This window comes from Cnephaeus nilssonii (assembly GCF_951640355.1).
Source record: "Cnephaeus nilssonii genome assembly, chromosome: 10".
Taxonomy (NCBI): Eukaryota; Metazoa; Chordata; class Mammalia; order Chiroptera; family Vespertilionidae; genus Cnephaeus; species Cnephaeus nilssonii.
The window spans coordinates 15,180,429-15,203,601 of record NC_137081.1 but is presented as its reverse complement, the minus strand read 5'-3'; the positions used below and the strand labels follow the sequence as shown (position 1 = coordinate 15,203,601).

General features: G+C 35.8%; 1 protein-coding gene across 6 annotated transcripts in view; it reads right to left on the bottom strand.

Moving 5' to 3' along the window:
* MAP2 (microtubule associated protein 2) overlaps nucleotides 1–23,173 on the bottom strand; it is a 227,656-nt gene that overhangs the window by 55,625 nt on the left and 148,858 nt on the right. For all 6 annotated transcript variants that reach the window (XM_079782259.1, XM_079782254.1, XM_079782257.1 and 3 more), the window contains 2 exons: nucleotides 22,775–22,852; nucleotides 4,056–4,339 (listed from right to left, as the gene is read on the bottom strand). In XM_079782259.1, the coding sequence (XP_079638385.1) occupies nucleotides 4,056–4,317 (262 nt within the window). In that variant the 5' untranslated portion in view covers nucleotides 4,318–4,339; nucleotides 22,775–22,852. The remainder of the gene's footprint in view (nucleotides 1–4,055; nucleotides 4,340–22,774; nucleotides 22,853–23,173) is intronic.

Sequence of the window (23,173 nt, the reverse complement as noted above, 5' to 3'; positions counted from 1 at the left end):
AAAATGCACTCCTCTTGCTTCAAATTTAAGGTGAAAAGTAGCAGAAGGGTTTATTTTAAGCTTTTACTCTTCTGATTCACACTTTGGAAAACAAATGTAAAAATGATGGCTTTACTCTCATTGTAACAACAATGTTCCCAAGTGGCTAGATTCTCAATGGTTTCTCATTTATTTTTCAAAGCTACTGTGGGATGGCTTCTAAAAAGAACACCTGAATGAATAAATGTAAAAAAAAAATCCTTAAAGTATCAAAACTTATGCTATATCAGAGGAGCAAATAATTCAATCTACCTTTCTATGGATTAGCTTTACATTGTAAGGAGACAAAATCTAGAAGAATAAACTATAAAGAAATGTAATTTAAAACATTATTGCCTTCTAGCATTCCCTGCCATCCCAAGTCTCAGTGCATAAGATTAACAATAAACTGACTACGGGCTTGCATCTTTAAAGGTTATTAGGGCCCAGGAATGAAGGTGAACACTGAAAAAGGGTGAGAGAGAATGAGGCAAGACCTTTGGTTGAAGTAAGCCCACACTGATAAAGGAAGGAAGAAGGGGGGATGTGATGATTGCAATTCATTTCACATTTTATCTGGTTTATAGAGATAAATACAAATAAACAACCTTGGGGGAAAGATTTATTTCTAAAGTCAAGAGAGGACATAGCAAAGAAGGAAAGCAGAAGAAAGATCTTTAGAGTAAATCAGTAATGTGGTGGCCACCACAACGTATAGCTAAGGACCTGGTGATACTGGGAAATGCTTCAAGTTACCGATGCCCTGAGAAATCTCCTTTAGAGGGGAGAAACGCAATATTCGGATAGATTATAAGTGTACGCAAAGCATTATGCTAAGCAAAATCAGCCAGTCAGAGAAGGATAAGTATCACATGATCTCACTCATTTATGGAATATAATGAACAATGTAAACCGATGAACAAAAATAGATCCAGAGACATAGAAACATTAAACAGACCATCAAACCTCAGAGGGAAGGCAGGGGATAGAGAGGGGTTAAGAGATCAACCAAAGGACTTGAATGCATGCATATAAGCATAACCAATGGACATGGACACTAGGGGGGGGGGCGGGTCAGGGCATGTGCTGAGGGGTGGGAGTGGCCAGGAAACGGTCAATGGGGGAAAAAGAGAGACATGTAATACTTTCAACAATGAAGAATTTAAATTAAAAAAAATAATAATAAAAAGAGTGGGCTAGTATATAGCTCCCTGGTCCTCTCTAAAACAACCCAAAATATCATGCTAGCTCACATTCAGCAGTAGTTCCCATCATCAAAGGACAGCATTTAAAAAAAAAAAAACATATTTGAGATTTAAGAACACTTTTTTTTTTTTTTTACTGGGAATTATTTTTGTTTGTAGTTTGTGAACAGTTACCTATAAACTGTCAATAATAAAATGTATTATTTTATTAAGCTGAAGTTTAGAGAGTTATTTAATTGCACATGAATTTATCATTGGAACATCCTCTACAGGCATGAGGAGACAATATTTTACATTTTTCTTTTCCCACACATAGATAACTTATAATTCAATACTTGGCCTGTTATTTCTGAAGGGAAGTTAGTTTAAAATCACACCATAATTTGAATTGAACACATCACCCTGGTAATCCACAGCTGGCTCTTTATAACTCGGTCACTATGAACATACATATAAAGCTTTCATAATCAGTCTCCCAAATGTAATATAAAATTACTGTGATATATGACAAGCTGAAATCAAAATTACTTTTGGATGCTCTTGAATCCGTAATTTAAAAGAAAATCTACTAGTCTCTTTTTAATTTATATTATTTTTTCAAGCTGACGAGGACACACTGACCTAGAAATAGATTTTTCAGGTGCTCTGAAATAGTCCATTAGGACCATTGAAAAACTGAAATAGTGAGTGATGTTGATTCTCCACTGCTTGACCAAACACCCGATAGAGATTTTTGTCTTGTATTATAAACCTCACAATAATCCATGAGACTCAACTGGTGAGAGCCCAAGACACAATGGAAGACTTTTCAATAGTTTTTCACCATCAATTTGAAAAGGACTTTCTTTTTTCTTTTCTATTCATTGACTCCTTCATTCATTTATTCACTCACTCAACACACTTATTGAGTACTTGAGGTATAATATCAGGTGCTACAGAATATGATGGTAAGAATAATCTTGGTCTATAACATTATTTCTTTCCCCACAATCATTTTGCTCTAATGTGTCCTCCTCTTTTTATGCCTTGATCCTTCAAAATTTTCCTAGTTAATGTTTCTGATCCAAATCCCATCCTCTACAACTTGTATTATACTGGTTTGTAGAAAAGCATTCCTTGTTTATGAGTACTCTGTTTTCTATATTGACATCACTACCACCAATAATAATAATAATAATTAATAGATACTATTTTATGAGCCATTCACTTTGTACACATTACTATTTAATCCTCATTGTAATGATGAAAGGCAAAAATAATATTTTTATTTCATTCTGAACTAGTTTCTTTCTAATGGGGCATATGTGCCTTTTAGGCACTGCGAAGCTTCTCAAATCCTTGGATTGGATTGGACACCACTACCCTCTTTTCCTGTTCCACATGGATGTCTGCAGGGTACTTGGTTTTTATCACAGCAACAGCTAAAAACCCAATTTCACAAAGATACTGCATCTTGAAAAGAAATTTAGTGTGCACTAATGCTGAAACTGTGTACTGTCTTGAGCTAACAGACCATGTAGTGTTGGACAGATGTGGAGAATTGCTGCGTTTGCTTTGAGTACTTCAAATACTCTGCCTCAGCCCTGGGGGTGTGCCATGGCACCTCAAGACACTTCTTGCACAATTTGGAACTTTGGCCCTAAGTAGAAACAATCCCAGTTCCACGTTGCCTTTCTGTACTGCTCACTTGGTACTGAACACACTGTATTTTGTATCTGAATTAACTGCATGCACAGGTCTCATGTCCACTACTAGGTCACCTGCTCTGTGAAGCTCAGAGACCATTCCTTGCACACACCTGGCACAGAAGCTAACACATTTTTTACCACATAGAAAATGCTCAACAGTAATTTGTGGAATGTGTGGATTAAAAAAAAAAAAGTTACACTATGTACTTATGTAATTTCTCCCCAGTCATTTGAAATGCCTTTCATATTTTCCCATTAAAGTGTAAACATTTTTTTTTGAACAGTGTACAGTCGATGTGTTGCTGACTAGTGGGTGGAATGTAGAAAACCAATCTTTGAATAAGTAAAGGATGATTTTGAAGGGGGCATACATAATCTTTCTTACTGCTTGTAGTTTGCTTACACTTTTTTGGGTAGCATGCCTGCAAGTTACTGTGTTCAAATGCAGTAAATTCTGAGTCACAGAAAAAATAAAAATAATTTTGAATAATACTATAGTTCTGAGTATTGTTTCTCTATGCCATTCATACTATATAATAATTATGCCATTATGACAACATTGTCAATGATAAAGTGTAGAAATTACACTTTGAAAGTAACTACTTGATAATAAATTATAGTATGTTTTCCTAATATCTGAATATCAGGTCTTAAAAAGTTATCTGAGGAAGTATGAAATGGTTCCTGTACATGTGTGTGTGTGTTCATTTTCTTTCTTTTCTGTTACTCCTTTTTCTTTTTAAAAGCTGAGAGCTGTACTCTAACATTCTTTTCTGCCCTAAAAAGTAAATATGCTTCTAATTAGTCAATCAGATTTAGGTCCCATATCATTCAAGAAAATCAATAGCAAACTATATGTGTTTTCTTTCAATGAATTAAACTGCTGACAGGTACTGAGCCATTTGTCTATTAAAATTAAAGTGGTAAAACTAAATAGGGAGATGAGATAGAGAATACAACCAATTTGGGGTACCATAAGGCTAGTTCCCATGATTTTTCTCTTTTTTGTGTCTTTCCCCTGACCGACTAAAGTCTCCATCCTAGCATTCCTGAAAGAGGATGAGTGCTGTAAATTAATTCACTTTCAGACTAAACAGACTTCAAAGCACAAACAGGCTCTGGTGACTGGAGAGCCCTTAGTTACCTGCTGTTTCTCTGTCAGCTGAGGTCAGCTCTCCGTTGATCCCATTCTCTTTGGTATTTGAGTAAGTGCTCTGTGACCCATGTTCTCCAAAGGTGCCCTCTTCGTCCTCCCTGAACGGGAATCCATTGGCACTTCTGACAAGTCCTTCCCCTGCCCCGCCTTGGTCCTTAATCTCAGGTGAATGTGGGTGTGCAGAAGCCTCCGTTAGCTGAGCTGAGGTCCAGTGAGGTGCCTTTGCGTCATCTTTCCGATCATCTGCCATTCTTCAACACCTGTCACCTCTCCTGTGATTGGAATTGAAAAAATAGCAGCCATGACTTTGGGGGAATCTGGTCTGATATTCATAGTACCAAGATAGAGCAAATTTGTGGTGGTTAGCTATGGTAAACACAAAAACGCCCTTTCAATAATCTACTTTTAATATTAAGAGGTAGCCATTAGTAACACTTTGGTTCTGTTTTTTTATAGACCTTTTTTTTGGCATATCCTTTTAATATAAGATCTCCATCAATCTATATACACCTTTTAAAAAAAATAGTGTTTGGCATTTAAGGACACATCTTAGCTAGCTTTCATTGACATATGATGTTAACTGTTCAGTAGAGCCAAGGAATCCTGCACTATAAGAAAATTGTCTAATGTTTTTTCATGTTTAGTCTTTGATGATGTGTTTTAGGAGGAAGACCACCAGTGTTAAGTGCTTACATGAGCTTGAGAAATGTCGAGTTGCACAGGCACGTGTAACACTAGCCGAGAGCTTTTCATGTGCTCGGACACATGGAATCTCAGGGAAGGGCAGTGATGTGGGGAGAATCCTAACCAATAGGCCACAGAACCCTTTGTCTGATGCCATGTTTATCAACACCTCTCAAAGGATTTGGGAAATACTTAGGTTTTCACTTTAGCCCATGGGAGTTCTAGCCACAGAGTCTCAAAGTAAAGAAAATAATATGAACACCCACAGTTCCCAGCTAAAATTGGCAGTTTTCCCCACAGGGCTCTCTGGAAAAGATTTCTCAGTGACTAAAAATCCTCATAGTGAACCTAAGAAAACCAATGTCTAATGGAGGAGAGTGCTACTTGAAATGTTGATAGTTTGTTTTCAAGAGACCAGTCATTAAAAAAGTGATCTCTTTAGTGTGTAATGCCACAGACTTTTGGATTCTTTCTTTTTAATCCATCAGTAGAAACTAATTTTGTAAAAAGAAAGGGGTGGCTGGCCACATTGGTTTCAATTAATATCAGAGAAACAAATGAAGTGAATTTATAATCTAAAATGCATCATCTAACTTCCTGATAAGACTATTCAGATAATACTCCTTAAAATGTATGCAGATTAATCAGCTATCACTTTATAATTTGTTAGGCTTTTGAAATGTACATAGTATAACCATGTATTAAGTGACAACATCTTAGAAAATGTCAAGCTGGTATTGCTCTGACAAAGCTACTTTGACAGAAAATATGATTTAAGACTTCCTTCTGCTCTACTGAAAAGCTTCTGGAAGCAAAGGAGATACTATTGGCTACACTCACTTATAATCAAAGCACGATAGTATTAAAATACCACCCACTTGTGGTGAATTTCACTTGAATTCCTAATCAGTGTTTTGGAGTCACGGTTTAGCTCTACTCTACAAAATGGCATTATGACAATAGTCAAAAGTGATCACAGCTTCTTTTAATTATTTCTTCCTGTTGTATATAATTATTTTACCTGAATCTCTCTGAAAACTGTGAATGTGAGATAAATAAGAAAGCTGATGAAGGCAAATCCCCTCCAAATCTATGAGAGGAAACTGAAGTACAAGGAATGTTAACATTCCATTCCTCCTATGTAATGAGAAAGACTCTCCTCTCTCCTTATTGCAAAAGATCACAAATCCTAACTGTGGAAGAGCTGGAGATCTGAATGAAAACAGTTGTTCCATAGATTAAATGGTTTATAGATTAATTACTTATTTATATAACATCTGTAAAATGCTTCAGTTTTGTTTTTGGGTAGATTTAAAGTATACATGTTTAATATTGTGAAGTAAAACTAGTACTCTTCCAATATTAATTAGAAGGTCTTAGATAATTCTAGTTAAGAAATTCCAAAAGAGATAAGAAAGCAAACAAGCAAAAGAGTGAAAGAAACAACAACAAATAGAAAAAGAAAGAACAGGAAAAAAGAAAATTCCAACTCAACAGAAAACATGACATGACTCTCATGGCAAAATTCAACTCATGGTCTGGGATAGGTATATTCCAAATTTCAGTTACTTACTAAAATTTTTAAAATCTAATATGATCATTAATGTGGGTCTTAGAGACTCATTTTGGAGCTTACGAGTAGGTCTGTCAGTCAGTAATGGTATTTATCAGATTTGTAGAATACCGATTACATTAATTATTGGATTTCTAGTATATTCAGATTCTCTTATATTTAAATGCAACTGCCTTAAACATTTTCCAAACCTAAGACTATAATGCTCTATGTTTTAAATTCTAAGATTTTACTTGAGTACCTATCTGCCCAGATACTTACACAAATTCATACAATTTTTGTATATAAGAACAAATTTGGACTTGCCCACAGGCAACCCCAAATCCTAGCTCCAAATCTGCAAGACCACTCTTGAAAACATTGTCTTTTGTGTATGATTGTCCTTGCATAGGATATATCTAATAAATTAATTTGTATTGTAATTTAGAAATAAGGTAATATGCATTTTTGCTGATTTCTAATACTTCTTAGACATATTCCCATATTTTCCCTTAATTGTCAGAAACTTTAATTCTTAACTATAGTATTTACCTCATCCTAAATCTTTGGTGCTGAATTCTGTTACTTATTACAAATAAAAACTGTATCTTTTGCCTTCCAACATTTTATTTTTGGGGCATCATTCTTTAAGAAAATCATGTAGTATTATTTAGCACATAATAGCTTTCATGTTATCCTTCATGTATACATAAAGTGGAAAAAAAATAGATACCAATATTTTCCAGATAAATAATTTTGCAAAACCTTACATAATATTCTAGATCTTTCACATAAGATATAGGTTAACAACTCTAATGAAAATATGATTTCTTAAAAAACTAACATTACTTAGTTGTTTAAAAAGTATTTCTCCTTTATCCATCTTCCCTAGAATACTCTATGAATTTATCCTCCAAGCAAATGTTGCTAATAAACGAGTGATATCTTTAAAATGACGACTTACTTTTTGGAGGTGGCCAAATAACACACTTTTGTTGGTTCTCCCTAAGAGTTATAAAATCACATGTGCACATTAAAATTTAATGTGTTTAAAGACTACCTTGAAAAAAGAGGCATTTTCATCTGGAACTCCATCTACTGACCGCCTGCATATTGTGCATAAAAAAAAATTTGACATGCTCTGACAGTTCCTGTATTTTCTGTTATTAGCGCAGAGATAAATTTATTTAAGTGTATCAAACTTCAGTTCCTGAGCACATGTGCCCTGAGGCTTGCAGAGACAAAAAAATAAGGTACAGCTGCCACATTTCCTTCACGATTCAAAGGGAAGAAATAAGCAAGCAGAAATACTGGGAAGAAAATGTCCCTGACAGCTCTGCTGTTTTTGGAGCTACTGACAAATTCCTTTTCTCAGGGCATATCCAGAGCTAAGGATGTAAATTGCAGATACATTTTATTCAAAATAAACCATTTTCTAATTTTCTATCTACTTAGTTAGGGGTTTCCACATTTTTCCTTCCAAGTATGAGAAGGGTTATGCAAAGCAAGATGCGCATAACCGAAGTATGATAGTAATTCTCAAACTGAACAAAGCACCATTTAGCTATCCGTGTGTTTCCAATATTTGTTTAATGCTGAGTGAATAATTTACTTCTAACTCCAGATATACACAGGGGAAAAGGTTCTGTTAGCTATAAATGTTTAGCCAACACTAGCTCCATCAATGAGAGAATGGTTTTGAAACCTAATTTTCTGGCATGGTAGGAGAGCTGGTACTAAAGTTCTAACTCCATTGGGAGCACATGAAGAATAACGCCAAGCAGGACAAATGACTAGACCTGAACTAAACTTGGATACATAATAGAGAGCATGTGACATGTAGGTATAAAAATATCTTTAAGATAAACTATTTCATCCCATCTCAGAAAAGGTTTTAAACTCATAAACCTGAAACACTCTTTGGTGATGATCCACTTCCGATATATCTTCAAGTGTTTTCAGCCAATTACCTCCAGCATCCATCTAGCAAATTAGAATTTTGGGGTATGGGCTTTGGAAATTGGTCTTTTAACAAATTCACCAGGTGATTCTGAGACACTAAAGTTGGCAAGCCTGCAGCATAGGACTTCAGAAAAGAACATGAAACATGCCTACAGAATAATTGGTGTAAAGGGGTGAGGCAATTACTTGAGACGCCATCTCATCATTCTCACAAATAGAAGTTGAACCTTTTACTTCCTCAGTCCAGGGCATTTATGAAAGGGAGTGGATTCCAATCATGGGACTGGCTGCTTTTAGTCAGCATCCTGGGAATATGCCAGTTGTCTCTTTTCTCTAATCCTACTTGAGGAAGGCAGGCACATCTCAGAGGAACATTTAAAATTACCCATTGTCTGGGGTATAAACCTACTTCATATTGTGAAAACAATGATTAATCCTTGCTCAGTATGCAAACAACTTAAAATTCTTTCGAATATTTATTTTAAATACTCCTTGGTATTTATTAATGATTTATGACAAAAGCGCACTTGCTTAAAATATGTCACATCAAGTTATAATTTTCTTTACTGTTAGATCATTTGGGAGATGGATGTGGGTAATAGGTAAGATGTGAATGTGTGACAGATAATTCTGAGCCGTAAAGCTCTCAAAGAAGTACATCAATGATTTCAGATCTAACTGAGACATGTGCTGAAAGTGTCATTTAGTAGAATAGAACCCTTTCTCCCAGGATTCCCAACTAACTGCAAAGCTCACTGTTTTTCTTTGGATTATAGTATTAGAAAGATCACAAAGCATAGAAATAGTCCATGGTTATAGTTATTACTGAGAAACTTTAAATATCCTTAAAAATTGGCAAAAGGAGAAACAATAAAGCTTGGAAAAACTAAAAGAAAAATACACTGTGTGCCAGATAGACATGTCTCCATTTTCATAATGTGCTTGGCACCAACAGTTTTAGAATGTTCTCTATGATATGTTTTGCTCTGTCATCATGCAATGTGACAGTTCAATAAAAACTGATTATAATTCTGCCCTGCTGCATAACCAAAGACAAGAAAAGAGTAAAACAATCAGTTATATAATACAATTAAGTACATGAATATTGGTTCCCTTTTCCATGTAGACTCAATTATGCCTATACTATTACTATCCATACCAGTATTACAAAACAGAAACTTTTGTTTTAGTCCTTAACAATAGTGTAAGTTTATGTAGGATCTATATCTTCACTTACCAATGCTGACAAAGTCTACGCTTAAATAGATGTTGATGAACTGACTATAACCCTGCATTCCTTCTCTTTGTCTTCTATGCAAAACTAAGGAGAAAATCCTCGATGACATAAAAAAGTTAAGCTGAAAATCCAAATATTTGTTTTATGTCTTCTCTGCTCTTTTCAAGTTGATTGTTAAGTACCTGTAAGAATGACTCACTCTCCATCACATACCATGACAGCAGACAATTCTTATGAAGCAAGTTGGTGGGTGCATAATAGTTTTGAAGATGATGGACACGCAGTACACAACAAGCCAGTGTTAGGCTGTTGGTGGGATTATTAGATAATACAAATAAAGCATAATTCCAGGCAAGTTGGAAATGCTCAGTGCTACCTATTATTAATTTTATGGTTTGTATTTGAACATGTTTAGCAATAGAAGTCAGTACATAGTTTGCCTAATATTGAAAAACTGAGGCCAGAAAGAGTAAATTATATGATCAAGTTAGACACTTCCAGGGAAATCTGGAATGAGACGCCAAATCCACTAACATCCATTGATTGCTTGCTCTTTCGCCAAGCAGTGAGACTGGTGGAATGGGGTTGGAACTTGAAAGAGAATCTAATCCAGATAAAGACACTAACTTTGTAAACTCGCCCTATTGATGACAATCTACCATATTAAACTGACCGGACATCATAGCTTAGCTTAGCCTAAGTTAAATGTGTGCAGAACACCATATCCAAAAGACACTGGCAACACAGCAGTGTAGACTATTAGTTGTTTATCTTCGTGATCGTGTGCCTGAGGGGGTCCTGTGGCTCTCTATCACTGCCCAGCATCCATCATGAGAAGTATCACACCACATATCATTAGTCTGGGCAAAGATCAAAATTCAAAATTCTAAGCACGGTTTCTACTGATGCATTTACATCGCTCTCACACCATCATAAAGTTGCGAAATCATAAGTTGGGAACCGTCTGTATTTATATATTGTTTTAGCAAGCATGAATTGAGCCTTAATTTTAGATCATTATCAATCATCAATTCATTTATTATGCCTTCTAAAAGTTTTTCAGTAAACATTTACTAAATACCAGCTTTATACCAAGAATTCTGTTAGGCACTAGGAATACAATGAAGTTTAAGATATTGATTATGACCACCAGTAACCCACACTATATTGCAGAAGGCAAGATGTGTTTGAAAAACACAAGATAATAAAGTAACTGCAATAATAAAGTAAACCACAGGTGCCACATGAATATAAACCTTCTGAATCATATATATATATTTAAAATAAAAAAATGGAAGGGTGCAAAATACTTGTATCACATGCAGTTTTAAATATTTTAAACTAATGCATACATGGAGGGTCAAAAATCTAGTTAATTATATTAAATACTAAATTTCTTCTACAGAGAGGTAAAGTATGAGTCATATAAAAGTAAAATCTGAGTCATGTAAAACATTGATTTCTTCTCTGGATGTAGGGCAGGCTCTTGCTATGCTGTGCTGTGCTGCTGCTGGCTGTAATTGTGACTCAGGGGGATTCTGAGTTAAGTTGAAAGTTGTCTTGTTCACTCTGTCGGTTGAGTTGGGCCAAAAGGTAGCAAGCAGAATTCTTATCATTTGGAATTCCTTCATAACTCAGGTCTGACCCAATCAGGTCAGTCTTCATATGCCGTTCAACTTATTTCTTTGAGCAGACATATCTTTGTGTACCCTGGAGTGCAATTCTAGAAACCAGGTCATTTTTTTATGGCTTCCTACTTGTATTCTGCTAAACTTTCAGGTTGATATGATGTGGCACAAATTTGCTAAACTCTCCAGGCCTGAAATATATACAATTACTCTACATTTTAGAGATGGTAAAACAGTGAGCTGGAAAAAATATTCAAGTTAACAAATATCCACAGTGATTCAGCTTTCTACAAAGAAAAATATTCCAATCTAATATGTAAAAGTCTTAATGTAAGTATAGGCACGTATTATATGATGGGCCCACAGGGAAAAACATTTGATATAAAAATAGACCCATCATTGACAAGTCAGGCAAATAGGACCTGGCCAAGAGCAAATAAAAACATGATTTCAAATGTAAATGTTGTAAAAATGTTAAATTAATTTTAAAATAAAATACATTTACAGGAAAGTTGAAATTCTGAAGAGGCATATTAATTTTTGAAATATATATGCTGCTTCAATGTTCTATTTTATTTTAGATAAATAAGTAGATAAACCAAAGAAAGGAAATTCTGAAAATTTAGGTTAGAAAGTTTAGAGTTAACCTATGTAAAAAATGTGAACTGAAGATAGAATCATGAAAGTAACTACTTTTCTCCAAGAAAATGGCCATAAACAACTGCCATTTACCTTCAAAATGAGATCCACATTTCTAGTGGGCACTTTGGTTGAGAATTTCTAAGCAGCAATATTTAATTTCATTTTTCTTATCTTTTTCTCTCTTTCATCATAAAAAATACATTAGAATTAAATATTAAAATTATATTCAGTGTCTCATATTTTAATCATAGAGGCAAAGGGAAATATACTTTCCGTTGAACATAAATATTTTCCTGGAAACTCACGATAGTGCAAATTATGATGTATAGCTACATCTCCTTTGAGGCACTATAGGCCTTAAGTATAAAGGAAACCATAATTTCTGAGGAAATAATAAATTTCCTAAGTATTTTCATGAGTAATTTATAAGTAAGATAGGGACTACCTTACTCACACTTAACTAAAAGACAAAGCAAGACAAATGCCTTAATCATGAGCAGAAGAGAGAAATGAGATTAGAAAACCTTGTCTTCTGATGGGGAAATGTAACAATATTTAACAAACACCTATTATGTCACTGGCATGGTTCTAGATGCTGAGAATAGGCAAATTATAAATTTAGTTAGGTGACAATACTATAAATACTTTAATAGAAGTATAAAGGGATTCTATGGAAGTTCCTATAAAATGAGAAAATTCATGGGGGACTTCAGAATGGCAAACCTTGCTTTCAGTTCTTGAAGGGCATAATTACACACACACACACACACACACACACACACACACACACACACACACACATACACACAATAGACATGGGGGTATAAGAGAAGTGGAAAGATCAAGATGTTTCAGAATGTCCAAAACAGGAGTAGTGCCTGACAGTGTGGTCAGAGATGAGCATTGACCCATGAACCAAGAGGTCCCTGGTTCGATTCCTGGTCAGGGCACATATCCGGGTTATGGGCTTTATCCCCAGTAGTGGGTGTGCAGGAGGCAGCTGATCAATATTTCTCTGTCATAGATGTTTCTATCTCTCTATCCCTCTCCCTTCCTCTCTCTATAAAATCAATAAAAACGTATTTTAAAAACAAACAACAACAACAACAAACAGAAGTAGTGGAAAATGCTGCAGAGAGGCAAGTGTCCAGATGATGAATATCTCATTTGTCAGGCTGTGTAGTATAAATTTTATCCTTATTAATGACATATCTCTGGGAAACATTGAGCAGATAAATAACAAGATGAGCCAGAGAAAGAGCTGTAAAAGGTTATGATCAGAAACAGGAAAGGTATGCAGATGGACAATAATGTTATAACTGATGAGAAAGCATATAAGAATTTAAATTATAGTAGTAGCAGTGGGATTGGTAATGAGGGAAAGATATGCGATATTTATTTTGGGACACCGGGAAGTCTCTCAATGTGCCACAGATCATACAAAATTCCTATCCTTATAAAAGTTGCATTTTGATGAGGTAATCATACAGGAACCAAGCACTTCATTAAAATACATAAAATGTACTATTTAATGTTAAAGTATTAAATTTAATATTTAATATATTTAATATAAAATTTTAAATGAGAAGAAGCTAGCAAGGCATGAGAAAGGCACTACTTTCAATCGGGTGTTCAGGGAAACATCGTCAAGGAGGTAAGCTCAGAAGCAAGACTCAAATGATGTGGAGGGTGCTAGCTATACAAAGAACTGGGGTTAGCATGTTCCAGGACGGAAATATGTGCTTAAGGTGTAAAGGTTCTGGGGTGGGAATGAACTTGATGTGTTTGCGTCTGACTTGAAGTAAGATAAGGAAGAGTGCTATGAAAGCTAAGCAGAGCCAGGTCATGCGTTTGGATTTATTTCTAAGTATGATGGGAAGGGGTGAAATAGGGAAATGTTGGTCAAGGGTACAGTTTTAAGACCAGTAAATTTTGGGGATCCAATGTACAGATGATTATAGTTAACAATAATTATATACTTGTAAGTTGGTAACAGGGTAGATCTAAATGTTCTCAGCACAACAAAGAAATGGTAATTATGTGACATGATGGAGGTGTTAGTGAATGCTGTGGTGGTGGTCACTTAGCAATATATAAGTGCATCAAATCAACACACTGTACACCTTAAACATATACAGTGTTATGTGTCGATTGTATGTCAATGAAACTGGGGAAAAGTATGATGAGAAACCCTTTCAGGATTCTGAGCAAGTGGTAACAACTGTTTGAAAGACCATATGGTGCTGTGTGAAAAGCAGAGCACAGCAGGGCAAGACCGGAAACAGAGTTCAGGAAGCCCATCCACCGGCTGGCTGAGAGATGCTGGCAGCGCTGCTCACCGGGGTGCCGAGAGGATTAGAAGTCAGTACATTCTGAGTGCCAGAAACAAGAGTCGCAGGATAGGCTTGTCATGATTTAAACCATCGTGAAAAATATAAATTAGAAGGGTTTCCTATGTATTCTCTATATACAAATATTTTAAACTGTACACTGCTATTACTCAACTCCCCAGTGAGAAAATTATATATAAACTAGTGGCCCAGTGCATGAAATTTGTGCACTTTAAAAGGGAATTAGAGGAAATATTTTAATATTGCTATTTGCCCTTTCTCTATAAAAGAAGTGTCAGAGATTAAAGAAAATTAGTAAAATGTATATGAAAATCTCCCTCCTGTCAGAGTCTCGGGCATGCCACGGGACCCAGAGTCAAGTCCCCGCCCACCTACATATGTCTCAAAATCGCATGAGACCCAGAACCAGCTGGCCCCATCCCCATTGGGCAAGACCCAGACCTGGCCGGTCCCACCCGTTAAGCCCCGCCAGGCGGGGGGGGGGGGGGGGGGGGGGCTCAGGACGCAGCCTCACATCCCCTGTCAAGCTGCCGGGCAGGGGACAAAGCCTCCTGCTAATCATGCATAATGACCATTTGCATATTAGCTTTTTATTATTAAGATTATCCACCAGTATGGTATTTCCCTACAGAGCTTCACTGAAGAATTAATTTCCCAGTCCCCATGTTCCATTCAAATAACACTTTTATAGTGTGTAATTAAATGATCCATTGACATTTTATATATGTTATATGCGTGTGTGTATGTGTAATGTATTATATTACCTTATGTTGCTATATATGTTTCAATTCCTCTTGATTTTAAAACAGTGTGCTTTAGAATTCTTGGGTTCCAAAAATAAGACCCACTCCAGTTGTAAACATATGCCACAAAGGAATACACCAACCAAAACCAAAAGGCTTACACACTGCTTCCCTGTAGCAAGAACTTGCTGGTACCACGGCAGTTCGTCTTGGAAAAGGGTCTTTTTGATTGTTTTGCCCTCTGCTTTTTACTCAGGATTGGTTACTACTGGATCTTTCCTAGAGCCCATTCAAAATGCTTTTAAATGACTCAAGCCTTGGCACCCCCTCACGAAAGTATGTGCTTTAGTAAATTCTAAATTTCTCTTACAGAGACTCAGCTGTCTCAGAATCAAACTGCCTTCTGTAGTAATTACTGTGCACACGGTATGACTGGAGTCCTTGAAATTCATTACAAAAAAGTGCAGGGGGTGGGTGAGGAAAAAAAGAGTAAAAATTAATCGCAGGAATTGGCAAGTTCAAGTAAGTCATTATACTTCTCAGGAAGAAAGATCTGACAGAGACGCTTTAAGGTCTCAGCCTCCAGGTTCAGCCGTGGTGGATTTTTTCCCATCACCCTTCATTCTGTTCCCACAGGCTGACGCATATAACTGCCTTTTCGTATATACTTGCAAAAGAGGCCAGTTTTATTGGGGTACATTCATTTTAAAATGCTCTTGGATGCCATGAAAACTTGATTAAATTGCTACTTACTCTCAAAAAGAAAGGAGTTTTAAACCTTCAAGGAAAAACCAGTTGATCATACACTCACTGCAATGCAGTATTTTCACACAAAAAACAAGCGTTCTGCAGTCACAGGAAACTGAAACGGTGACATTTATTTAGCAGCAGAGTTGATTTTGTAGAAGATTTAGCTGGTGGCATGGCTTTGACTCAACACTGACACAATATGCTATACATGTAGAACAATCAGATGCACTGCTACCTTCCAGAAAATAGCAATGTCACCACCATCTGAACAAACAGCACAGAGAGAGCAAATACAAAATACGATGTGAGGCCTATAGATGAATATTCGTAAGTTCATCAACACATCACATTTTTTTTTCAAAATCTTTGCTCATTATTTTACCTTTGCATGCTATTTTTCTTTAAAAGGGCACATCCTTCAGTCCAAAATGAATTTAGACCATCCTAATTCGTGTCTTTTTATGATGAATTTTGGAAATTCATGAAAGTACAAATACTTATTTTTTCCTATTGAAGCTTTCTACATCTACTGATTGATTGATTGATTGATTTAGCAATAAGTTATTGAAGAAAAGTAAGCAGTACTAGGCACTATAATTTTTTTTATTATCCTTTTGGACATAATGCATATTTCTATAAGAAGGGTTTTAAAAATACCTTATTTGAGTCCTACTGTAAGAATTAACTTTGGTTAAACAGATGTATCAAATACATTCACTATTTTGATATGACACTGAAATTATAATTCACAGTTCTATCTCTATGGTGTGATTGGTATCTACTCTACCAGGGCTGGAACTATTTGATCCAAATGTTCAAATATATTAATTCTGTAGACAGGTTGTTGCCTTGGTATAACAGAGACTGCTAGCAGTTTGCCAAAATCTCTTTCACCTTCTTCCTGAGCACATAGCAGGAGTGCCCTTGGGTGTGCTCATGTGGCTCAGCTCCAACCAATGGAATGTGAACAGAATGATATGTCCGCTTCTAGGTTTGGCTCTCTACAACTCCCATGTGCTTCTCTTTGCTCTTTGCCTTTCTACTAGCTGGATGAAGAAAATGACAAAGTAAAGCCACAAATGGAAGAATTTGGGATTCCTGATGGACTATGAAGAGGGCAGACAGCCTCCCAACCCACACACTCACCCAGATGGTTCAATGAGCCAGAAATAAAGTTTCAACGCATTTCTGGATCTATTTGTTTTAACAGCTAGCCAACCCTAACTTATATACTTGGTTTGAAGAAAAGTATAATGACATTTTTAAAAAAGGATGAGACTAATAGAAGTAATAGGGTTAAATAAAACAAATTTAAATAACTATCCCCAATGAACAGCCTGCACAGCACATCCTGACAGCAGTGAGCAAGTGGTGTTGGAGTGGGGAAAGTGAGGTGGCAAAGAGGAAAGATCATTTCCTGTGCTCCTCTTAAATCACACTCTTCATGCCCCCTTTTTGGTCTGGTATGGATGGAGCAAAGATGGCCCAGCCCTCAGGTTGTTCCTCTTGTAATATAATACCTGTTTTGTGGTCAACACAGACTTCAATCATTTTCAGAGAATCTGACAGTCTGATGTTTGGCAAGGACAAAGTGTGAGCTCTGTTTTTCTTGAGATGATAGAAACTGAAGCCTTTATACAAGGGTCTACTTCCAATCTCCCTAAACCCTCTTCAACTTCCCTCCTTGTCTTCACTTTTCTTTAGAGGAATAGGTGGCCCTCATTTTTATTAATATTAGTCTCTCTATTTGCTCTTTAGCATATCATTTCCTGCCTGCTCCAAAGCTTCTTTTCCTTAAATATCCCTTTGTAGTCTCACAGTGTCAGCTTCTTCCTTCCCTTACTTTCTGAGTATAAACATAGTCTTTTTTCCCTATCCAAAACAAAGAAACAACCACACATGCAAAAGAAATGACAAAAATATAATAAAAATAAAGCCACCACCATAAAACCTATTTTGTAAATATGCTGCATAGGGCTACTGTTAATTTCTTTTTCACCTCCTCGGTCCCTCATTTATTTACCACTTACACTTTTAATCATATCTACTCATTTATTATTGTTATTAACTATTAACATTTTTAAAAATATTATTTTTCTTTCAAATCTAATAACATGGCTCTGGAGGCACAAATATAGAAAAGACAGAACTTTTGCCTCTGAGAACTTCACAGAGCTGAGGACAAAGGCAGAGGTGAAAATAATTATACACCAAGATGATTTTTTGGTCATCTAGGGATGTTTAAAAGATGATGAAAGCCCCTTCTCCCCCAAAGGCACAATTAATACCATTTGAGGGCTTGAGAAGAGAGCTTCATAGAAGAAATGACATTTGAATTCCTTCAGAATGAAGGAAAGGCAGTTGAATAAGTGGGAGGGATTTGAGGTGGTCTAGAAATGGTTGTTTGGAGCCCTGTTTAATGAGTTCAGACCTTTGTACTACAGGAAAATTTTAAGTAGCACGAGTAAATGATCTGATGTATATGAAAAACCATATGATGCCAGCATGCAGGAGAGTCAGGTTATAAGAATCAGGATAAAGCATACTCACCCAAGGCCACTGAAGGGTACAGGTAAATGTACGGGAGGCTGAGCTGAGGGAACCCTTCGAGTATGAGGTAATTCAGTAACCACATAATAATTTTTCTCCTTCTACTTAAGCAAAAACCACACTTCTATTGGCTTCCAGGCCTTTCCCAATTGACTGAGATAAGGCTGCCACAACTGGTGTACAGAATTTTCTGAAGGCAAACATCCAGCGAGATTTAACTTACAAGACCTCCACAGTAAGTGATTTATACTCATGGCCAGTAAAAGAACTAAATGCATAATATCCATACCTAGACCACCATTCTGTTATTCTAAGTATTAGAACAACGTAGCACTCATCAGCACCCAATTTTTGTCTTTTCCCATCTCCATTTGGCCAAACTGTTAAAAGGCAAGACTTACTAACAGCACCCTCCTAACAAGAACTACAGCCTTTGCAGCAGGTGGTGCCCACCTCTGCCTGCAGAATTGCAGCCCAAACAATCTGCTCGGAACTGCCGAAAAGTCAGTAGAATGTGCTTCTGAGTCAGCCTGTTAAGTAGGAGGACTGTTATTGTTATTTTAACTCCTGCTGGAGTATTTGGGCAATTCTCCTCTTTCTGTCTCTAGTTAACCATGAGACACCCCTCTTCAGACCTCACCCCTGGAATATGTTCTTGCTCCCCAGGAGCCAGAATAGTCTGAGGTCTGGATATGCCTGCGGGCTGACAGGACAGATTAGGATAGGCTTTCATAAAGGGACTGTCTGACATCCTAATTTACCAATTGAATCTATTTTTAGAATGTTTAATGTGCCTTTAAAATTGTTCACATAGAGTGCCATGGACCAGAGCTGAATGCTGATGAGACAGTAATCAGCACAAATCAAGGTACTTATTTTCGGAGAGCATGGTGACAATACATTTTCTTTCTCTTTTCCTTAGTCATTGGGGTACTGTGCTCCTACTGTTTGTCTTTCTCTTGCCAAATGTTCTCAACAAAGTAAACACTCATCCAGTGCTGCTCCTAAGGAATATTGGAAAAATAAAACAACCATCCTATTTTATAGAAAATTGTCTAAAGGCTAGACTTCACCATCTATAAATGATGAAAAATAGAAATCTATTCTGAAAATAAAGCAACCTGTAAGCAATGTCAGGATGTACCAAATCTTGTTGTATAGATAAAAGACCTGCATGGAATAATAAAATAAATAATTTTTGTTCTTTTAAAATGGTTTTCTCGTTCTAATTTGTCCCGGATCTGTTTCTGTGTTTTTGGTACTATTAAGATTCAAGATTACATATTAGTAGAATAAAGTTTTGTCATACTGCTATAAAATTATGTGTCAAAAACATCCATGAAAGCTTCTTAGCATTTCAGAATTGTTGCACTCCATTAAGACAAACTGAAGGAACCTTCAAAAGGGCAACAACCATCACTGATGTGCATTCAAGATATTGTGTCCTGAGTTCCTTCTATAGTAACCCTTGCATACTCATTCAGTCCTTCAACAAGTGAGGGTCCACCAAGTTAAAGACACTACTCTAGACACAGCTCAGAACGTCACATAGTCTCTCCTCTCAGTGGGAGGAGAGAATGTTGAGATGATGTCAGGGAGGTAGAAGATGGGTTATATAGCATCTTTCTGGATCACAGTATGAGTGTGGGAATTATTCTGACTGTTATGGGCAGCCACTGGTGAATTGTGAACAAGAGTCCTATCAATGGATTAAGATCTATTAAAGGCCACACTAAATGACCAACAGATGAGTGGTCAGAAAGGTTGAGCACAGGAGGCTACTGCAGGAGTCAAGGTGAGAGAGTAAATTCCAACGATATAGGCAGAGATAATGAGAAACAGCAAATTCTGGACAGGCATGATCTTGGTGCTATGAGGCTTAAGCAAGTTAAATAATATGTCTCTAATGGACGGTGGAATGAAACCAATTGTCAGGGCTGTTTACTACTCTGTAATGTTTACAGGGGGCTTTTGTGTCCAAGAGATGGTGATATATCAACTTTTACATTTAGAGTTAAATGTATTAGGTTTGAAATTTTTAATTCTAAATTTTACAGAATAATTAGTAATATTAGCAAATGACTACAAAAACTTTTATAAAGCATTTTCATTCCTGTTATCCCATTCAATTTAATCTAATTGGCACGGTTCGATGATTGCAAAGTTAAACAATGTCAAGATAACAAAGCAAAATAGAGAGGTATCTAATGAAATAGTAACATATATGGTATCACGGAATGAATCACTGCTCTTCCCAATGACCTGTTTTCTCACCGTAGGTAGATATTGTGTCTTCTTTGTTTTTCTAACATCACCCTTCTCAACTTACATAAAAGGATCCAAATAAGTTTTAGTGGAATGAGTTAAACTGATGGTTTTGTGTCAAATAGGTTAGGTGCTCCCAATCCTTTTCTGGTCAGCTTTGTAACTTTGGAGTCTGAGAACAATGAGTTTGACTTCAGGCTCTGCAATTACCATCTGATTTTGAGCAACTTACCAGACATATTTGGGCCTCAACTTCCTCATCTGCAAAATTGCCATGCACTTCTGACCTGTGAGGCTTACATAATATCTTGCACTTACTCATATTTGCCCAGCAAAGGTTAGTTTATCTCTTCTTTCTCCCCTATAGATATATGAAAGATTCTATATCTATAAATCTTACTACTGTTTATTGACATTTATTTTACCTTAAACAAATTCTAGAATGAAGTGTGTTTGAGGAAATTAGGAAAAAAATCATTTTTTTAAAAAAAGGTTATTTCTACCATGATTTTTGAAAATAATATAAGCTATTAACATGGGGCAAAAAAGACTTTTTCTTTTAAGTATCTTTTAATTTCAAAGGTAGTATTTTGTTTTAGGAATAGTCAGCATTTCATCTATGGGGAAATAAACCATATTTCAGTTATTGTGTTATGACAAAGTCAGTGAATCATGAGTCCCATGAGTTAGCAAGATCATTATAGCTGATAAAAAGGGGGGCTTTTCTAATGAGAAAAAAGAAAGAAACATAAACCCAACTGTCATGGCGTCATGTATTAAGAACTTTGGATTCCTGAACATGCTTTGATAGCCATGCTTAAACCATCTTCAAAATGCTCAAAGTCACTTAAAAGTAATATTAAATTACTACTAAGCACCAGATGATTGAAACATTAAAATGAATCAACTTGCTGACAGAATGAGTCAACCAGATCCTTCTGTATCAAAATGGATGGAGCTCTCAATATAATGTTAGGTGAAGGCAAGCTGCAAAAGAATATCTAGAGTAAGATGCCATTTATGTAAACTCTTAAAATGTAAACAATCATATGGCATATTGTTTCATGCACATGTCATTCAAGTATCGAACAGACAAAGAGAAGGTTCCATCATCTTCAAGATTGTGCACCTTTCAGGAAGAAAGGAAAGGGAGCAGGGTGCGTTTTTGTTCTTCTGTGATGGTTTATTCCTTTAGAAAAGATTTGAACATCATATGTGGTGATCACTCCATAAGGTATATAACTGTCTTATCACTATGTTGCATAACTGAAACTAATATAATAGGGTTTATCGACTATAATGAAATTATAAATTTAAAAAAGATTTGAACAAAGCTGACTGTTAGCATTGGCTTAATCCATGGGACTTATACTTAGGTAATTTATTATAAATTTTCTATATTTCTCTTTGAAAATTTTGTAATTTTTCTTGATTAAAAATAAAATAATGAAGAAATAAAAGCAGTACAGCATATATTGCTGTGACCAATTTAAGATGGGATATTCAGTACCTCTAATAAAAAGAAATTAGATTAAAATGCATTATTCATTTCCTAGAATAAAAAATCATTCATTTGTATTCTTTCTGTAAGATTATTCTCCTTTTATTATAGGAATTTTGAGTTTAAAGAAAGATCTAAAGTAAAGAAAAATATTACTTCTGCTTGTAAACTGAACTAAGTGTATGCATTTCGTTATTTATTCATGCAACAATTATAAAGTAACAAATACAAACCTAAAATAAATGTTTGCCTACTATGGCTTTTTCAGTAAGTGCATTATATATTTTTTCTTCTATAAATTCAGATAGAACAAACTCAAACCATAGGTGGACCTGATTGCTAGACTTTTCTATCACAACATGAAACTCCTCCTACAATAGCAGCTGGGGGTGGTGTTCTTTCCAGTGTCTGCTGCTCCCAGACCCATGTACACCACTTTGGGTGAATTATAGCTGCCTGCCTCCTCTCTGTCTCATGCCCCTAGTTTGTAAAATGGGGATGATCCCTGTTATTTACTCACGGGGTTGTATGTTGTAAGGAATAACTGATTTAAGTTATGCAAAGTAAGTCATATAGGACCAAGTCTGGCACATAGTAAATGTTGAGAAAACACTACTGTTATTGGTAGTCATAGAAGTGAGGCTTAGTTCAGAAAAAGATCTTTTCATCTGTTTACTATTAAATCATTCAAAACATTAAGTGCTGTTTTGATGATCCTAACTGTATTAACTGTAGAATTCGTGTGTATTTCTCCCTTATCAAAATGAACTTATATTCATTTAAAAAAGATATTTAAAAATATATTGTTAACAGTTATTTTTCACAATTGTGATGAGGCTTACCTATTCAAGGACGTAGTAAAATGGTAAAGATTGTTACGTTGTGTTCTCAAAGGGTTAATAATAGGTTCTGGCTTCTTTCTGTAAAAAAAAAATTTAGAAAATTAAGAATTTACTCTCTGATCCATGTTACATTAATTACATCATGTAAGTAAACACCAAATTCAACTTGTGTCTTTCTCTTTTTATACTGGGTAATTAAGAGACCAAGAGATAAATTTCAGGGTGGTTCTTTATAGTCATAACATTGAGTATTTACTAGGCACTCTTTCAGGGGTTTGGAATAGAGCAGTGAAAATGCTAATTGTTGCAAACTTTTTCTTGCCTTTCAGCTTCACTCCCGTGAAGCTACATATATATTATATCCAAGGAAAAATAAAGTTTGAATTGTTTTCAGCTAAT